Raw genomic sequence first — 16,559 nt, 5'->3', positions numbered from 1 at the left:
ATAAATTGCGGCTGTGTCGTCCACCGCACGATCACTCGAGCGCCGATTCTGTTAGCAGCCGCCTCCGCCAGTGTACATAACAGCTCGGATGGATAACTCGCGACTTCAAGAGAGCCTGCAGGTGCGCGGATATAGACGCCCTGGCGGTGTCGATGGTTGACTGCGCATAGGCGGAATGGTGCCCCCCTCTGGACACCAGCCTTCTCGCCGCATTGGTGGCCGAACTGGAAGCAGGGGCGAACGCCGAAGGTCGCCAACTATCCAAACCAGAACTCGACGCCCTGCGCCAAACACTATCTGCACTTGCCACTCAAGCAGAACAAGACACATTCATCGACGTCGAAAATGGCCTGAACGCCCTGCAACTGGGCGAGCCCGAATCGTCGAGCGCCACCGGAGACTCTACCACCAGCTCCCCTGACGACTCCGTAGAAACCCACTCTACTTCCGTCTCTTCCGATGCATCACCTCGCTCCTTTAGCTCGCCACTTGGATTCTTCCAGACGGCCTTCCCGAATCTGCCTACAGAGAAACTCATCGGGACGCTATACAGGTCAGGGGATTTAGACGACGCGGACATGATGTCAGTGTTGGAGGACCTGCTCAATCTCGAATACTTGCGGGAGTTGGAAGATCGTGGGATGGATGGGGCCGACGATGTCGCGTCGGGCATGCATTGTGAAGGCCTCCTCGACCTGGTTGAGGCGAAGAAGAAGCGGGCAGCACCTGGGCAATCGAGGAAGAAGCAAAACAAAGGGAAGACTATCACCCTCTATGATGTTCGCCAACAGCAGCACGTACGACAGAATACCGCATCTGCTTTCCGTGCAGCTCCCGATCCATGGCACCAGGTCGCATCCCTCTCTGCGCACCTAGCGTCTCTATTACCGCCTCATCCCGAATCATATTTCACGTCCGCATTCCACTCCCCCGAGCACAAGACTCCTGCCGCAGCCCTCAGGGCGGTCCTTAAAGCGATTGGCGGAGACCCAGACGAGAAGGAGCGGTCACATGAAGAAACGCCGATGCTATTCAACTTATTCGATCTTCTTCAGGAATCACCCGGGTTTTCTGACCTCAACTCAGAAGAACGCGCCCAAGTCATGTCGGATGCGCAACTTGCGCTCGGCGCCACAACCGGCAGACCCGATGAAGCGATTGACATCGTCTGGCTCCTCCGCGAGCTCGACACCGACGCTGACATGGCTATGGGTATCTACCATTCTCCGGTCCCTACCTCCCCGGTCCTCGAGTACAATCAACCACCGACACCTACGTCTTCCCATCATCGGCCGTCGACAATGCCCAGCGCGCTGCCGGATGTGGTGCCTCCAACCGCCAAACGCAAGTCCGCATCTTCGAATGGATGGCAGACGGTTCCGATACAGAACAAGTCTTCTGCTATGTACATGCATCCTTTGGCCGAGTCCATCCCTGCATACAACCCGTTCAATGGGGCACGCAAAGGCCGCATTAAGGGCAGCGGCAACGGTTTGGGAAAAGGTGGCAAGGGGGATGTGGGAGAGCTTCGAGAGGTACAGCGGGCCAAGGCACGGATGCGTGAGTTGCGGCAGGCGCGGGACAACGCGCTGAGAGATGCAACGAAAGCATGGGCTAGAGGACATAGGGGCTCAAGGGGCGGGGAAGTTGCCTTGTACTACGCGGAGCGGGTAAGTCAGTCTGCCGTTGCAATGGTGGGCCGTTTTCAATAACGCGCGTATTGCGATCCGCAGGCGAGAGAGCTTCAAGAACAGTCGAAGAAGGAGGCGTTGAAGGTTGCTCGTGCCATGGTAGACGCTAAGAGGCAAGTTTATCGACCTGGTCTGCAACGGCGCATCCCATGCTGATACAGTACGACGACCAGAACGGATGGAAAGGGAAGGGAAATAGATTTACATGGCACTACAGTGGCGGAAGCTACAGCTATAGTACGATCCATTCTCGCCGAAGAGGACTGTACAGCGAGTAAGCTTGGTATATCTGCAACAATACGCAGTCGCGCTTAAAACCTTACACAGCAAACCCGCTCAAGATCATCACCGGGAAAGGAAATCATTCTGAGAACCGTATCGGTGTCTTAGGGCCGAACGTCAAAGCTGCGCTTGAGCGTGACGGTTGGCACGTAGCGAAATGGGACGGAGGGTTGATGGTCAAGGGGAGAAAATGATCATGGTCTTGTTAGCACGATTTGTTCATCTCGATCGTTCAATCCACTGGAAGCTGTTCTATCATTGCGCATGTATTATCTGTCATGTATCGGTAGCAACATCTGTAGTCTTAGTTATAATCATAGACGTGTACTTGAATATCTGGTAGAGGGACGTAGGATCAGAGACGAGAACACCCTCCAAGCCGATTCAGAAAGCCTCTGCACATATCCCATGGGCACCTCCCCAGGAAGATACGAGGATGGGGAATCTAGCCAACGCTCGCAAGCCACAAACATCTCCCTATCAGGGAATATTTCCTCGATCTCGCACTTGAAACCCTCGGTTTCCAGGCGATACAGACGACTCAATTCCCTCCTCCTGCGCCCCTCTTCCGACACAACGCGGGCGGAAACGTCCAGCAACGAAAACACTGGCACTCGCATCATCTTCCGAAACATCTGCCCGATGGCATATTTCTCGTCGAGGAATAGTGCTTCACAGTCGGGTGAGGTAAGACGGACTTTGGACGTCGCAACGCAGACAGTTCGTCCCGCGCATACTAGGTGTACTTGCCTCTCCTGGGTGATAGGTGCTGCAGGAGATGCGGGTTCGTTCCGAGGTGAAGTTTCGGCATATATGCGCTCAATGCTGATAGGCCTAGCAAAGAATGCACTATTCGACGAGACTGATAGTGAGCGATGCCGGTGCACGTCTGAAATACAACGTATACATACCTTAAGAGGCGCTGTAAATCGCCCTGTGCGGCGAGCATGATACGTTCAATGCCCGTTATGTCGTCTGGCCACGAGAACTAGACAAGCTGAGCGGCAATTACCCTTGATGATTCGTGTGCTCACTTCAACTCGAGTTACACTGGGGTCGTATGAGTCAATTGCGGGCATTGTCGTGGTTAGCGACAGGAGCAGGTGTGATCGACAGCTTGGCGAATCCGGAGCCACCTGAAAAGGCTCATGAGCGGGTGGGCGCATTCAGCGGCGCGCCAGATAGAACATCATATATACTTCGCTGCTAAACCGCAACCGCAACGCACGAACCCCGAACAGCTTGAATGTGAGTTCCACCGTCGGGCATCATGCATCATGATCAGAGCAGTATCTAGGAACCCGTGGCGTCGAAGACTAAGAGTAGATCGGAATGGACCGCAAGCCATGATCGTGACAGGTAAGAGGTAGGCGATGTTGGTGGGGCACGAATTTGGGGAGGCGGGCGAAGTTTGACTCCGATCGCACAGAATGACTTGCTAGGTGAATATACGGCCAATCAAAGGGGCAATAGGGGGTGGTAGTATACATGAGATGACCGGATGATAGTCGCAAAGGAGAGAAGACAATGACTAGAGAAAGCAACAACAGCATACAGTAGATAGAAAGCACGGGCCATGGGTCCGATGAAGACGCAGATCAGCGGAGGAACGCTGGGAAAGGATATAACGTCGTGAGAATCAAAGACGGGTAACCGCCTTCGAATCGAGAGGCATGCCTACCAGAGGAGCCGTCAGTGCAGGTCGTTTGACGGCAGTGGGTTGCTTACCAGACGGATCGATGCCGTTCGCCGCCAAGATCTGGTTCTGGCGAATGAGCCTGGCTTGGTCGAAGCTACAAATACAGGCTTGCTCAGATTTCCGCGACAGTTATATGTCATTGTAGTGAGTACACACCCTACACGCTCTCGTCGCATGATCTCAAGGAGACGGATGAGCTGCGGTATCTAGGGATGGCCACGAGCGACATACCTCCAACACCTCCTGCGTCCCGCGCTCATCCAACCCAGCCCTTGAATCTCCATCCCGAATATTCGCCTCGATATCGAATGCCGCACTCGAGAGCCCAGCATTGGCCTGGGCCTCAAACGTGCTGAGAGGAGTATACTGTTGCAGGCGAGGGAAAAGGGCGTGCACTCTGGCCTGCAGGTGGCTGCGATACCTGAACGCGACTGCGGAGGTTGTTCTTCGTCAGCAGGGCCCGACGTTGCATACGCTGAGGGCGAGGGACGTACGCATGACCACCAGGGCGAAGAAAGCGAGAAGGGATGCGTGAACTATCATGGAGCGGGGCTTTATGGGCGATTAAGCGAGTTGCCACGAAGGTCAGAAGCAGGGTTTAGTCCGGCCGAATAAGGAAATCCCGTAACTTGTCCTTCAACTTCACCTCATGGAACACAGCCAGGGTGGACAGCATGCTACAACGTCCAAAAAACAGCCCACTGGCGGGATGTATCGCATGCAGACGCAGGCGTTTATAGAGGCAGGAGACGAAGTCGACATGGACGAAGACGTCCTAGAAGACCTTCTGAGCGGTTTCGAGGACGCATCGATCACCGATATGTCACAAACCCACGAGGAGCTTGAGCTTGTAGAAAAATCAGAGCCTGATGACCTGGATTTCTCTGAGTTCGACGCATACGCCGACGAAGGTAGGCGTCACACTGTTCCTCTGAAGCGTGATAATAAGACCTGCCTCTAGCGCAGAATTCATGGACCAAGCAAGAAACGCGACACATGATCCACCAGTTGAAGGAAAAGGGTAATCGGGGCATGCCGGGGCTGTTTATGCGCTCATACATCAGCACATAGGGATGAGTTGGTGGATAAAAGAGTATGTTCTGAAGCGGGCTATACCAATCCCCAAGTTGCTTTATGCCTTCGACATCGTCCTGGTCAGTGTTGCAACGCGACGTTGGAAACGCGTTCGACGGCATTGATATTTAGTTGACACACAACAGTGTCGGGAGCTTCGCGACAAGCGCCCAAAGACCCTCTTGTTCTTCCTCAAAGTGGCCTTGTCGAGGCAGTAGGCTGCATCACTTCCGCTCTGAGAACGGAAGTATGACAGTTTTGGTACAGACTAAGTCGACGGGACAAACTTCCTGCCTACAACACAGTTGATGATGCCGTCAACTTGCTGCGTAACTCCAAGCGAATTATCATTCTCACTGGTGCCGGGATCAGTGCGCACTGTATTCCCGTAATCGACCATACATCCTTGTGCTCACCGTGGGCGCAGGTGTATCTTGTGGGATCCCGGATTTTCGCTCGGAGAACGGACTTTACGCGATGCTGAAGCAGCGTGGCGAATACGACCTCGATGATCCTCAACAGATGTGATTGGCTCAAGTCAACCTGCTAAGGTTGAAGGTTGAATGCTGAAATGGCCTGCTATAGGTTTGATATCCACTATTTCCGGGAACAACCAGGAGGTACGGGTAACATCATGAGGAAATCGCCGTGCTTTTCTGTTAATGCACCATCCTTCCAGTCTTCTAGCGAGTTCTTCAGTCCCTACTAGTTCAAGCCAGCCCACTGATATCTCATCTAGCTCATTTGCTAGGTTACATATCGAGCCTCCAATCTTGATTGTTTATCTGACTATGGTCATCAGCCAGATATATCCCTCAAACTTCACGCCCTCGCCGTGTCACCATTTCATCAAGTTTATAGAAGACCGGGGACAGGTACACAGTACTCCATGTATATTCAGCCAATCAGTTGATAATCGCTTCCCGCAGCTTCTACGCGTAAGCTATCAACCTATCCTCTCACCGCGGCGTTGCTGTAAACAGGTGCACCCCAGAACTATACGCAAAACATCGACACCCTGGAAACTTTAGCAGGCGTGAAGAACGTCCTCCAGTGCCACGGTTCGTTCGCGAGTGCCTCATGCATCGAATGTCGTACCCGCGTGCCCGGTAAAGACATTGAAGACGACATCCTGCGCCAGCGCATCCCGCTGTGCAAAGTATGCCAGGCAAACGCAGCACAAGCAAGGGCCGCCGTGGCCGCCGCCAAGAAGCAAGAGCAGTCAAAGAAGAAGAGGAGGAAAAGCGGCAATCCGTGGGATGGAGACCACAGCGAGGATGAAGATGAGAAAGGGATCCCGAAGGTCGGGGTGATGAAGCCGGATATCACGTTCTTCGGAGGTGAGGCTCCACCAAAGTCTGTATAACCGAGGATCCTAATGGGTCTGCGACAATGGAGAGAAACTCGACGACAGATTCGACCGGTGTCTGGAAATGGATAGGGAGAAGGTCGATCTTCTGATTGTCATCGGGACCAGCCTGAAGGTTGCGCCTGTGGCGGATATGATCCTGCACATCCCGCATTCCGTTCCACAGGTGCGTGAACCCAACCTTCGCCCGGATGTCTGACGCCTGTAACATTTCTGACGTCTAAGCAATCGCAGATCCTGATCAACAAGACGCCCGTCAAACACATCAACCCTGACGTATGTCCAGCTGTGAACGCCGCATGCCATTGACGTCAACGATGTACACTAGATCGTACTCCTCGGTAATGCAGATGACGTGGTTGTTCATCTGTGCGAGAGACTTGGATGGGAGCTGCCTCGCGCGAAGACAAGACCAGAAGCGACACGTGAAGGTCTGCGAAAGAGGCCATCTGTGGAGACGGGAAAGCCCCCACCACAACCACCCCGAAGAGTTGGCAATAGGTTAGCCGCTGATCAATTGATTGCTTCATCTTGCTGCGTGGGTCTGATTACGGCTGCATTCTCAGCCATGTCTGGCTCTTTGAAGGCGCGGAAGGTGGTAATTGGCTCGAGACGCTGGAGATTGACTCAAGGGAACCGAGCGTCTTCGGTGATTCCCCGTTGTCCCAGGCTGACGAAGATGAAGAGCAGGTCGATTCCCATAACGACCGAGGTGCCAAGAGGGCAAGGGTTATTTAGCGTACAGCGATGTCTGGAGTGATCTAGCGGCGGAGGCGGAGACGAATTGCGTTTTTGGAGGCGCGGGAATGCGGGTCCAGGTAATCTTCATAAAACCCTGCAACAAATTCTTCCGCCTTGAATCCAAACCGATTGTAGAGCAGCTGTAGATGTACATCCAATATTAGGCTCGGTATCAACCTAGCGAGCAATGGGCAGGGCGCACCATAGCTGAATTGCTAGCGGAGACATGCAGGGTGATGTCACGTCCAGGAACGAGGGACGCGAGATGGTAAAGCATGTTGCTACACACGATAGAAGTGGTTGTCATCGCTTATAAACAGAGGTCTTGTGATGGCTACTTACGTCGCAATACGTGCGTTTTCCCAACCAGCTCGTACAGCGAGGTATGTTATGTACGTTTCAACAGGAGAACTGAGCAGAGCGACGCCAACCACCAGTGATTTGTAGGCGGCCACGATCGTGGAGCGCTCCGGAACGTAGGTAAGAGAGTCGCTGACTGAGCGGAGATCAGAATTGTGGAGCACTAATACACAGACCCAAGACATTGACCATCAATCCCAACCCAGAATGTACGCCTGAGGATGTCGTGGATCTGAGGGAGATGAGATGCCTGGAGAGTAACATAATGGATAGGGGCAATCGCCTCATATATGTGTTCACGTTGGGGGCTAAAGCACCTTGAGTTAGTTTTGGGCTTAGGGGCATAGATGGATAGGCTCACTGAGCTAATTTGTAATGTTCTCTGACATCGTCCATGAGCTCCATCCACGGACTGGATGCGTTCCAATCGATAGCTACGACCTGCGACTGGGCGGAACATGGGTCTGCTTGCACGCCGTGCAATCTAGAAAGGAAGGAGCTTCGAAAGGGTGTGGTGCGAACGCCGTTGAGCGCGTTGAGAATTTCGGGGTTGACTACTGGCGCAGAGACGGGCGGTGGAAGGGGAGATATAGTAAACGGTGCTACCAGCTTCGGTTTCGCCGGTATCTCATGTCTCCGCCGTTGCTGCGAAGTTTTTCGTCAATACAAGACGGAAGATGGGTGGCGGTCGCAAAGTACCTGCTCGGATCTGAGCTTTCGAACGATTAGGGAACGAATGGGTGGGACGGGAGCGACGCCTCCACTTGAGGCCGCAAAAGTCGCCCTCTCATAGCGGGTCAGAGGTCGTAACGCATGGCCCTAATATAGTGAGTTAGTATCTGCCCAAGAGCCCCTTCGACAGCCTACGTGCCTGCTCGTCGAGCTCGACTGCATCGTGAAGTACACGATTCCGTGCATGTAGATAATCGTACTGATATTGATCCGCGAAGTCATCGTATGGATAAAAGTCGTCCGCATCTTCGGTGGTATCGTCGATAGATCTGAGCAAAGGGACGAGGGATATGCCAGCGTCTTCGGGGACAGGTTGCACCTTCTTTCTCGTCCGCCTCCGTTTGCGCTGTTGGCAACTGTAAATATCGCGATCACAGGCGCCGTTGTTTTTGCGTACCGGCCGTGTGAGCGCGTATGTGTCGTCGCTGCTGCTGTCGGTGAACATGTCCTTATCCTCCGCCATGAGGACGTTCCTGTGGCTGTACACCCCGGAAGTTGCACTTTAGGAGGTCGTGCGGGCCGCCCGGTCGATCTTTTCCTGTGTCCATTGCCACTGCCTGTGCTGGTTATGTTTCCCCCCTTCTCGTTCCAGTTCAACCTGCCTGGCATACGAAACCCATTTACGCGTGCACCAGCAGCGACGAACTCGGCGCAATCTAGCAGCGCTTCACCCGGATCAGCTGCCCAGCCCCACGGCGCGTCAATTAACCCTCAATCGGCGCTCCGACCTCTCCATCCTAAACGCCCCCACCCAAGGGACCTTTCTCCCTCCCAGCCGACACGCAGAAAGCGTGGATGGTCCCCGTCGCTCGCCGAGCCAAGCAGCACTGTCTTGACCTCCTCCGGAGCCACTGGCTGGGTCGATTCACCGGCAAAGTACAGGGACATGGCTGCGAACAGGAACGATAACCATGAGGGAGAGCATATGTTGGGAGGTGAGTATCTTGGCCTACCGCCATTACTATCGCAGCGTGTATTCTGCATGCGCGTTTACGTGACTACTACATTACTGGAGCCACGCGCCGTACACGTGCTGCCGCAACAGTCCCTGTTATTAAAGCAGATGCCTTCGCATTCACTGCCCCTTATGCCTACGTTTCTCAAAATCCGCGATGTTCACATTTCGTTCCATGTAGACCTACCAGCCGCCAAGAAACGGAGGACGCTGGCTGGTTCCATCGTCTCCACTGCCATGAGCGCCGCCCTCATCGGCACCGCGGTTGGCCTTACTGTCTATCGTTTGTACGTATATAGTTTCATGGTGATAATGTCCACGCTGACCGTCCGAGACAGATGGAGAGATCGGGGCAAGGAACCCGAGGCTCTACCTCCGCCACCCTATCAGCAAGGGGACTGGATCCCTGCCGAGGCACCCCCGGAGCCGCCCACGACCACCGTCACTCCTCCGACGCCAAAACGCAAGCCCAAACAGGCTCTCACGGTTGGTCGACACGCGACCTCGAGCAGGCACCGTAAATCCCGCTCGAAGGTGCATGCTATGCCTTTCACCCCTCCGCGAAGCTCGTCTCCGTCCAAGACGCAGTTTCAAACGCGACATGAGATTGAGCCTGCACCTGCGGGAGAGGATCCCAGCGAACTCGAGGATCAGGTAAAGCATGCCGTCGTTATTCGCGTGATGATAGCTCACCAAGGATTTGTACCAGATGGATTGGATGGGTGGCAAACTCGCTCAGTTGATCGCTGAAGGCCAGAAAGCGCTGGGAAGAGAAGTTGTCGTTATGAGCGAGGCGCCGGAGGACGAGGTGGACGACGCTACGGGCGATTGGCAAGAGGAGGATAACGCGATGGTCACTGACACCCCGGGCCGTTCCACCGCCTCCTCTCGCCGCGGCTCCGTACGTCGGAGGCACGCTCCGTCGCTCTACTCCGGCACGCCGTCTCCCAGGAAAAGCCGGTTCGACGGCGTGGATGTCCCTCAGTCATCTCGGGAAAAGAGCGTCGAATTATTTTCCGCTGCCGCCAACCCCAACTCAAGTGCGAGCATGAGGGAGAACGAGCACGAATGGCAAAGCGCGGAGATGCGCGAATTCATGGAGCGCGCTCGGGCCGCTAAGGCTTCCAGGCGGTGACAATGCCTGCTCCTGGCGAGCGGAAGACGGGAACTGTTTGCACGAATAATCACGACCTCGCCCTTCATATCCTCTTACGAACACCCACACCCGTCGGACGCCTCGCGACACGGCTGTACTCCTCTCTATCTATGCACCTCGCACTCGGTATCTGATTTGCTTGCTTTTATTTTATTCCTTCCGACCATCAGACATACATCATACTCGCTATCAAATGCATTTTGTATTATTGTACACCAATTGATGGAATAGAGTGGTTGGCCATGCCAAACCATTGAGCTTGTTGATAGTACTTAGTGTTGACGTTGCACATCTGCGATCACACATTATTATTAGTCACGGGTACCGCTCCTTGATATACCTCCATTGCTGTCTACCTTCATTGTAAGGACCGCTTCTCAAGACCGTGGTGTGGTCCCCCGGATCTGCCTGTGCGCCCAACAACCTGCCATAGGGTCATAGATACATCCGCCTGAAGCACCGGCGTCAACTCTCGAGTCATGTCTACGATCTCGACGCAACTTCGCAACTTCAAGGAGCCCACGAAGGAGCAGCTTACCCAAATCTTCTTCTCCATACCACACAATGAGCTCGTTGATGGCACGAAAACGAGCGGAAACGGAGAGAATGCGGCTGGCGCGGCGGGGGAGGAGGCCATGGAAATCAGCGCTACACTCACAATGGAGCCGGAGGCAGATGAAGATTCATACGTGAGGTCTACAGACATCTAGCTGTCAGATACGTACGGCTCATCAGTGTCACAATAGGCTGGCAAATTACACTTGTTGCCTCCTTACCTCGCTTTCGCGAGTAACGATCGCAAGTCCGTGCGATTCACCATACCTCTCTCAACGATCAGGAAGGTTGAGAGGCTCAACGCGCGGGCGGGAATTTACGCGCTGAGTCTATCACTTTGGCATGGGATGAAGATCGTATGTTCTACCTCCCGCCTTGGAGCGCATGCGCTGACGCTCTACGTACATAGGTCGTGCAACTCACTGCGCTCCGACCCACTGCAGATCTATTCTGTGCTCTCCTCAAGGATTCTCTCAAAGCCGAGTTGCAGCGCGGCCGGATGAAAGCCGTCAAGGTGTTCGTCAAAACGTGTTACTCCGAAGCACTTCTGGCGAACTCTGCCTCCGTCGCGGAGAAGGAGCGCGAAGATGGCAGTTTGATAACTAGCGAGAGCTTAGAAGGGGTGGTAGACACACCCGAGACGTCATATCACGGCGGTTTAGGCCTTAAGTTTAGGTTCCCGGGAGACCCGAAGAAGTGAGTCCTGGTGTTAGATTAAGTCGATGTCGATCCTGACAACATAAGGTTGCGCGAAGCCTCTAAGATAAAGCTTTGGACCAACTACTTGCGAAGTACGTGCTTACTTCGTTTCCCAATAGTAATCGGCTAGGCTAAGCGCAACCATATCTCCAGCGCATGGACGCAATCTCACCCTCATGCGGTACCCCCAGTGCACTCGTCTTGTTCAGGTCGGCCTCCCAAATCGTCTCCGCGGTGAAATGTGGGAGACCCTTTCGGGCTCTATGTATCTTCGTTTCGCGCACCCCGGGGAATATCAGCGTATCCTGGAAGAGAACACCGGCCGCACAACAGCCAGCACTGATGATATCGAGAAAGATTTACATCGCAGCCTACCCGAGTATGCTGGGTATCAGAGTGAAGATGGTATCAACGCGCTTAGGAGGGTGCTGCAAGCGTACTCGTTCAAGAATACAGACGTAGGCTACTGTCAGGTGTGTGTTGGGACAGTGTATTGGCTGAAGCGTCTGTCTCACTCGGTGGTGGATAGGCCATGAACATACTTGCGGCTGCCATTCTGATATATATGTCGGAAGAGCAGACGTTTTGGTTATTAGACGTCCTCTGTAATCGCTTGCTGCCAGGCTACTACAGGTTAGCTGTAGACGCGGTCTTGAACGGGAAACTGACCGCTTATTCATGATAGCCCATCCATGCACGGAACGCTGTTGGACCAGCGCGTATTCGAGTCTCTTGTACATCGGTGCCTCCCCATGATCCATGATCATTTCCAGGCGGTGGATGTCCAACTTTCGATGGCGTCACTGCCGTGGTTCCTCAGCTTGTGAGTTACCCTATGATTCCACCGCCTCCACCAGGATTGAAGAGGTCTCAGGTTCATCAACAGCATGCCGATGGTCTTTGCATTCAGAATCATCGACTGTTTCTTTTGTATGGGTTCAAAGGTTCTATTCCAGGTCGGGTGAGCAAACTTCCTTCCTGTACTACTTCAATCAACTGATGAAGTCTGGTAGGTTAGGTTAGTGCATATCGGTCTCTTATGTGCTTTCCTTATACCCCGGCAGCAATTCTGAAGATCAACGGCGAGAAGCTCCTGCAAATACAGGATGACGGAGGCTTCATCAAGTACGTGTTGTACTTATGTCAAATACCTTATGCTGAAGATACGGGTGTTCCTTACAGTCTTATGCGAGATTACTTTGCCTCGTTAGGTGATTCCGCTCATCCCACCTCCTCCGACCCCCGTGCGAGAGCCATCACTCGCTTCCAAGAGCTGCTCTTGGTGTCCTTCCGGGAGTTTTCGCTCATCACAGACGATGAAATACTCAAGGAGCGCCGCAAGTTTAGAACGGATGTGATCAATTCCATCGAATCCTTTGCTAAGCGTGCAGCTGTCCGCAACCTGAAGACCATGGGCAGGTTTAAGAAAGAGGAAGTTGGGTTGATATATGACGCGCTGTATCGTGCCATGTGCATCATCCCGCCCCCGATCGCACCAAATCGACCTAGTCCGTCGCTCTTGACGTTGAACAACGGCGAGGAAGAACGACCGGAGACGCGCGTCGGATTGCGGACATTCCAATACTTCCTCAGCGAGATCGCGACTTGGGCGAGAGACGAAAAGATAGTTCTCAATGGTTTCCAAGTGTGTCTTATGGGTCCACATTTAAACATTGACTTAACATTAGTTCACAGCAAAGAGTTGATCGGGATGTGGCCGAGCACGAGTTCATCGACCGCTTGTTCTTTTTCTGGGATACTTCGTGTAAAGGCGCCCTCTCCTTTCAGGTGAGTACGCTTCAGACCTTCCGTCGACCCTGCGAACAAATGCACTGCAGGACCTTGTGTCAGGCCTCGATGGTGTCATGTTCAACGGCTTGATGGAGAATATCGAATGGTTCTTCAATTTACATGACAAGAACAAAGATGGCTATCTGACAAGAGACGAAGTTTTGACACTCTCTGAATCTCTGCTGGTGGGATTACATTCCAGCTAATCTACACGCATTCTGAAAAATATCCAGTTCATCTTCCGCTTCGAGGCGGGAGACGCTTACCTTGGTGCTGTAAGCCGGTGGGTGCAGAAAACAAATCTTCGAAGACGATTTCTCATCGGAATATCAGATTCATGTCCAATGTTTTCGAGTTCGGGGACGCTCTGCAACCCGAACCGCAAGGGGAGCCTGCGTCTGAAATGTCGTCGAATCAACCATATCTTAACCTCGCGACGTGGGTCTGCGTATGACTACTTCTAGATTACGAACTGATTTTTTCGGACAAGGTTCCGGATGGTTGTTTTGGCAGACGAAATCTTGGAGTCCTTCTTTGAAACCGACTTTTCGGCTTCCTTCAAGCTTGAATCCGTCCCATCGATGGAGCTACCCGACAGTAGTAATTACGGGTTCTTGGGCGGTCTCTGGTCAACGATAGCGTCTGACGATAACAAGAAGATATTCAACAAGTTCAGCGATGAGCTCGGCAAGACGATAGGCAAGCATCAGGTACTTGCAATACCTTCGTCCACATCAAGATCACATCTAAATCGTTTTGTAGGTCATACACAGGCCCTCCATAGGTCGCTACACAAGACTCGACGAACCGAAGGCGCGAGAGTCATTGCTAACGCCGTCCATGCGCCGATCTCCGTCGTCTGCATCGCTGAGGAGCACCGATCAAGCGACTACATCCCAGGCAGGATCGTCGCTGGTCACTTCTCCCTCACATCTCAACGTAGACACGAGTGCTACTCCAAGCTCTCCTTCCCTAGACGCGCAAACGATGCCCAACCCGATGCAGAAGGCCGCCGATGCCGCTAATGCCGTCCTGATGGAACGAACGCCGTTTGCCATCGACGAGGCAGGAGACGAAGACGACGATTTCTTTGGCGATGATGGTAGTGGAGGTAATGATGACGAGGTCATGGACGAGGTAAATGACCGACTGCCTGAATCTTGCCCAGAAATTCACTTCTAGCTCCAGGTCGACGCCTTCCTCGAAGCGCATGACTCGGGCCTCAGCGCAGCCGACCAAGCACTCAATAAAGGTCAAATACCCCCCTTCTATTCTCGCACATGCTCATTTCGGACGTGCTCGCAGATCTGCTCCACGCGGAACCCATCCGATAGACATTTTCTCGGCCTTCTGGGGATCCGTATGACTGACTGGACATGTACCAATAGCTCATCAATACAACAGACCCTGGAGGGTGTTGCTGACGTCGTAGCGTGTCATCAGGCCCGAATGATGAGGAGACAAGCATCATCATGACGTGAGTACTGGAGCTTTCCAATCGAATCATTGTTGCACGACTCGCCTGTGCTGGATATTGCTTATTTAGTGACTGCGGTTCCGGACCACAGTCCACAAGACATACAGACGTACGCTACTTCAGTCAGAACCTTGTGTTATGCATAATGCGGCAGGGGCACGTCTTCAACGATGGCATCGCAAACTTTCATTGTTCGGGCGACGTTCATATTGCGGTTGTACACCCCACCCGATACACGAACCTGACCCTGTCCACCCGCCGGCGATGAGCCCTCAGTCACGATACTCCAAGACGACAGAGTTCGCTCCTTTTTTATCAGTCTCTCTTGCGCCTGAAGCAGAGATCTCGCAGCAGCAACGATTCTGAAGTAGACACCGAATCCAGTATCGACGAGGAGGAGATCACGGACGAATTGGCGCCGCTTGCGAGAAAGCTCGACCCAAGTGCAGGGAATGCTTTCCCTTAGTCGTCTTCTTCATTCAGCTTCTCTTCTGTTTGTCAGGAAACCTCCACAGATGAAAGTTCTCTTTCTCGATGACTGGGCGAAGAAAGTTGGCGCCGAGCTAGAGGCAAGCCGTAGCAGCTACAAATCAATCGGGGATGCAGAACACATTACGAGAGGGCGCTTTATCGCCCGGGAAATCAGCAGAGGACGAACGGTAGCTGAAGGGCGGCAGTGTGCAAGGAGGAAGTGGAGTACCAGCAGCGACCGGACCGCGAACCCTACACCTCAGACGAGCGAGACGCGCATCGCCAAGTACGATGAACAAGGAGCCTCCTTCAATGGGCTTGAGTACGAGCTGACATATCCTTCTCCGGCTACCCACCGAACAAGGATGAAACGCAGAGCGGCCTTTGTGGACGAGGTCGCTCCGAACGATGAAGCAAAGAGGATCACAATCAATGCCATCCGAGCAGGACTGGCGGTATGAAGTAACCCAAGCACCCGTTCACATCTCAATGCGCACTAATGATCCCACTCTCGCGTTTGGATGCCATACCCTATGCATGAACTGCGCAACAAGCCAAACATTGGACTGATTAAATGCCCTCATTCACGATGGTAGAAACACGGAGCTTCGCCGCACCCACCGGCCGATTCTATCAGAGCGCCCACGCAAAAAAAAAAAAAAAAAAAGGAGACGCGAGGAAAGATTACATAGCACAGTACAATATCGATATAAGGAGTATAATGACCAGGCCAACAAATCAGATATTATGTCCTCTCGCCACGGAGACGACGAGCAAGGGCAAGATCCTTAGGCTGGATGGTAACGCGCTTGGCGTGGATCGCGGCAAGGTTGGTGTCCTCGAACAACGAAACGAGGTAAGCCTCGGCAGCTTCCTGCAGCGCCATGACCGCGGAGGACTGGAACCGCAGATCGGTCTGAAGACGAACGGTCGAGTCAGCATGAGTCACGACGACGCCCGAAGCCGCCGCTCACCTTGAAGTCCTGGGCGATCTCTCGGACAAGCCGTTGGAACGGAAGCTTGCGAATAAGCAGCTCCGTCGACTTCTGGTACCGACGGATCTCACGAAGAGCTACGGTACCAGGGCGGAAACGATGAGGCTTCTTCACACCACCCGTCGCAGTCGCGGCCGTCTTCCGCGCCGACTTGGCGGCGAGCTGCTTGCGGGGCGCCTTGCCTGAGGTGCAAAATCGTCGGCCTCCAGGGGGGTCAAGTCGTCATAAACGATTACTTACCACCGGTAGACTTGCGAGCGGTTTGCTTCGTGCGGGCCATTGCAGAGGTGTTAAGTGATAAGGTTGGGTATTCGGTAGCCCGGCGGGATAGTGTGGGTGGATACGAAGGCGTACCAAGCCATCTCGACCCCGGTGGCTTATATACGGTCCAAGGTGCTCGACGCGCACGTGACAAACGCGATCTTCTTCAATCAACGAAACCTTAACGCGAGCACAGCACGCACGCTTATATAGGCGGCGGTGTCTCTCGTGCTGGTGGAGATCATCTATCG

The 16,559-nt window shown here is 53.5% G+C and overlaps 6 protein-coding genes across 6 annotated transcripts; 4 read left to right on the top strand and 2 right to left on the bottom strand.

The window, feature by feature from the left end:
* The first annotated feature begins 53 nt into the window (after positions 1–53).
* PUNSTDRAFT_51706 (uncharacterized protein) lies at positions 54–2,907 on the top strand. Its single transcript, XM_007382643.1, has 6 exons — positions 54–121; positions 171–1,670; positions 1,734–1,804; positions 1,865–1,965; positions 2,019–2,822; positions 2,885–2,907. Exons 1-5 carry the CDS (start codon positions 89–91, stop codon positions 2,165–2,167), a joined length of 1,854 nt encoding a protein of 617 aa, XP_007382705.1. The 5' UTR covers positions 54–88; the 3' UTR covers positions 2,168–2,822; positions 2,885–2,907.
* Positions 2,908–3,367: 460 nt separating this feature from the next.
* On the bottom strand, positions 3,368–4,653 carry PUNSTDRAFT_85788 (uncharacterized protein). Its single transcript, XM_007382642.1, has 6 exons — positions 4,634–4,653; positions 4,167–4,583; positions 3,904–4,103; positions 3,829–3,851; positions 3,702–3,766; positions 3,368–3,650 (listed from the first exon to the last, which is right to left on the bottom strand). The coding sequence occupies exons 2-6, from the start codon at positions 4,213–4,215 to the stop codon at positions 3,613–3,615; spliced, it is 375 nt and encodes a 124-aa protein (XP_007382704.1). The 5' UTR covers positions 4,216–4,583; positions 4,634–4,653; the 3' UTR covers positions 3,368–3,612.
* PUNSTDRAFT_85785 (SIR2-domain-containing protein) lies at positions 4,633–8,401 on the top strand. The gene is made up of 18 exons (XM_007382641.1): positions 4,633–4,693; positions 4,744–4,826; positions 4,893–4,960; positions 5,014–5,117; positions 5,174–5,270; positions 5,549–5,621; positions 5,676–5,684; positions 5,741–6,086; positions 6,145–6,281; positions 6,350–6,391; positions 6,444–6,616; positions 6,682–6,996; positions 7,059–7,137; positions 7,199–7,524; positions 7,578–7,861; positions 7,916–8,035; positions 8,088–8,294; positions 8,346–8,401. Exons 1-12 carry the CDS (start codon positions 4,669–4,671, stop codon positions 6,851–6,853), a joined length of 1,329 nt encoding a protein of 442 aa, XP_007382703.1. The 5' UTR covers positions 4,633–4,668; the 3' UTR covers positions 6,854–6,996; positions 7,059–7,137; positions 7,199–7,524; positions 7,578–7,861; positions 7,916–8,035; positions 8,088–8,294; positions 8,346–8,401.
* Positions 8,402–8,516: 115 nt separating this feature from the next.
* PUNSTDRAFT_142996 (uncharacterized protein) lies at positions 8,517–10,303 on the top strand (the record flags this gene model as incomplete). Its single annotated transcript, XM_007382640.1, has 4 exons — positions 8,517–8,883; positions 9,085–9,190; positions 9,242–9,557; positions 9,613–10,303. 4 exons carry the CDS (start codon positions 8,517–8,519, stop codon positions 10,036–10,038), a joined length of 1,215 nt encoding a protein of 404 aa, XP_007382702.1. The 3' UTR covers positions 10,039–10,303.
* A 139-nt stretch (positions 10,304–10,442) lies between these two features.
* PUNSTDRAFT_119925 (TBC-domain-containing protein) lies at positions 10,443–14,529 on the top strand. The gene is made up of 19 exons (XM_007382639.1): positions 10,443–10,748; positions 10,806–10,970; positions 11,024–11,310; positions 11,359–11,405; positions 11,467–11,786; positions 11,843–11,946; positions 11,999–12,136; positions 12,188–12,274; positions 12,327–12,331; positions 12,378–12,438; positions 12,496–12,958; positions 13,009–13,101; positions 13,152–13,289; positions 13,338–13,387; positions 13,438–13,542; positions 13,595–13,814; positions 13,867–14,241; positions 14,293–14,356; positions 14,410–14,529. Exons 1-19 carry the CDS (start codon positions 10,539–10,541, stop codon positions 14,436–14,438), a joined length of 2,961 nt encoding a protein of 986 aa, XP_007382701.1. The 5' UTR covers positions 10,443–10,538; the 3' UTR covers positions 14,439–14,529.
* A 1,091-nt stretch (positions 14,530–15,620) lies between these two features.
* On the bottom strand, positions 15,621–16,399 carry PUNSTDRAFT_85779 (histone-fold-containing protein). Its single transcript, XM_007382638.1, has 3 exons — positions 16,288–16,399; positions 16,027–16,229; positions 15,621–15,968 (listed from the first exon to the last, which is right to left on the bottom strand). Exons 1-3 carry the CDS (start codon positions 16,325–16,327, stop codon positions 15,798–15,800), a joined length of 414 nt encoding a protein of 137 aa, XP_007382700.1. The 5' UTR covers positions 16,328–16,399; the 3' UTR covers positions 15,621–15,797.
* Between the last annotated feature and the right edge of the window lie 160 nt (positions 16,400–16,559).

This window comes from Punctularia strigosozonata, assembly GCF_000264995.1.
Source record: "Punctularia strigosozonata HHB-11173 SS5 unplaced genomic scaffold PUNSTscaffold_5, whole genome shotgun sequence".
NCBI classification, from domain to species: Eukaryota; Fungi; Basidiomycota; class Agaricomycetes; order Corticiales; family Punctulariaceae; genus Punctularia; species Punctularia strigosozonata.
This window is presented reverse-complemented; position numbering and strand designations above follow the sequence as displayed.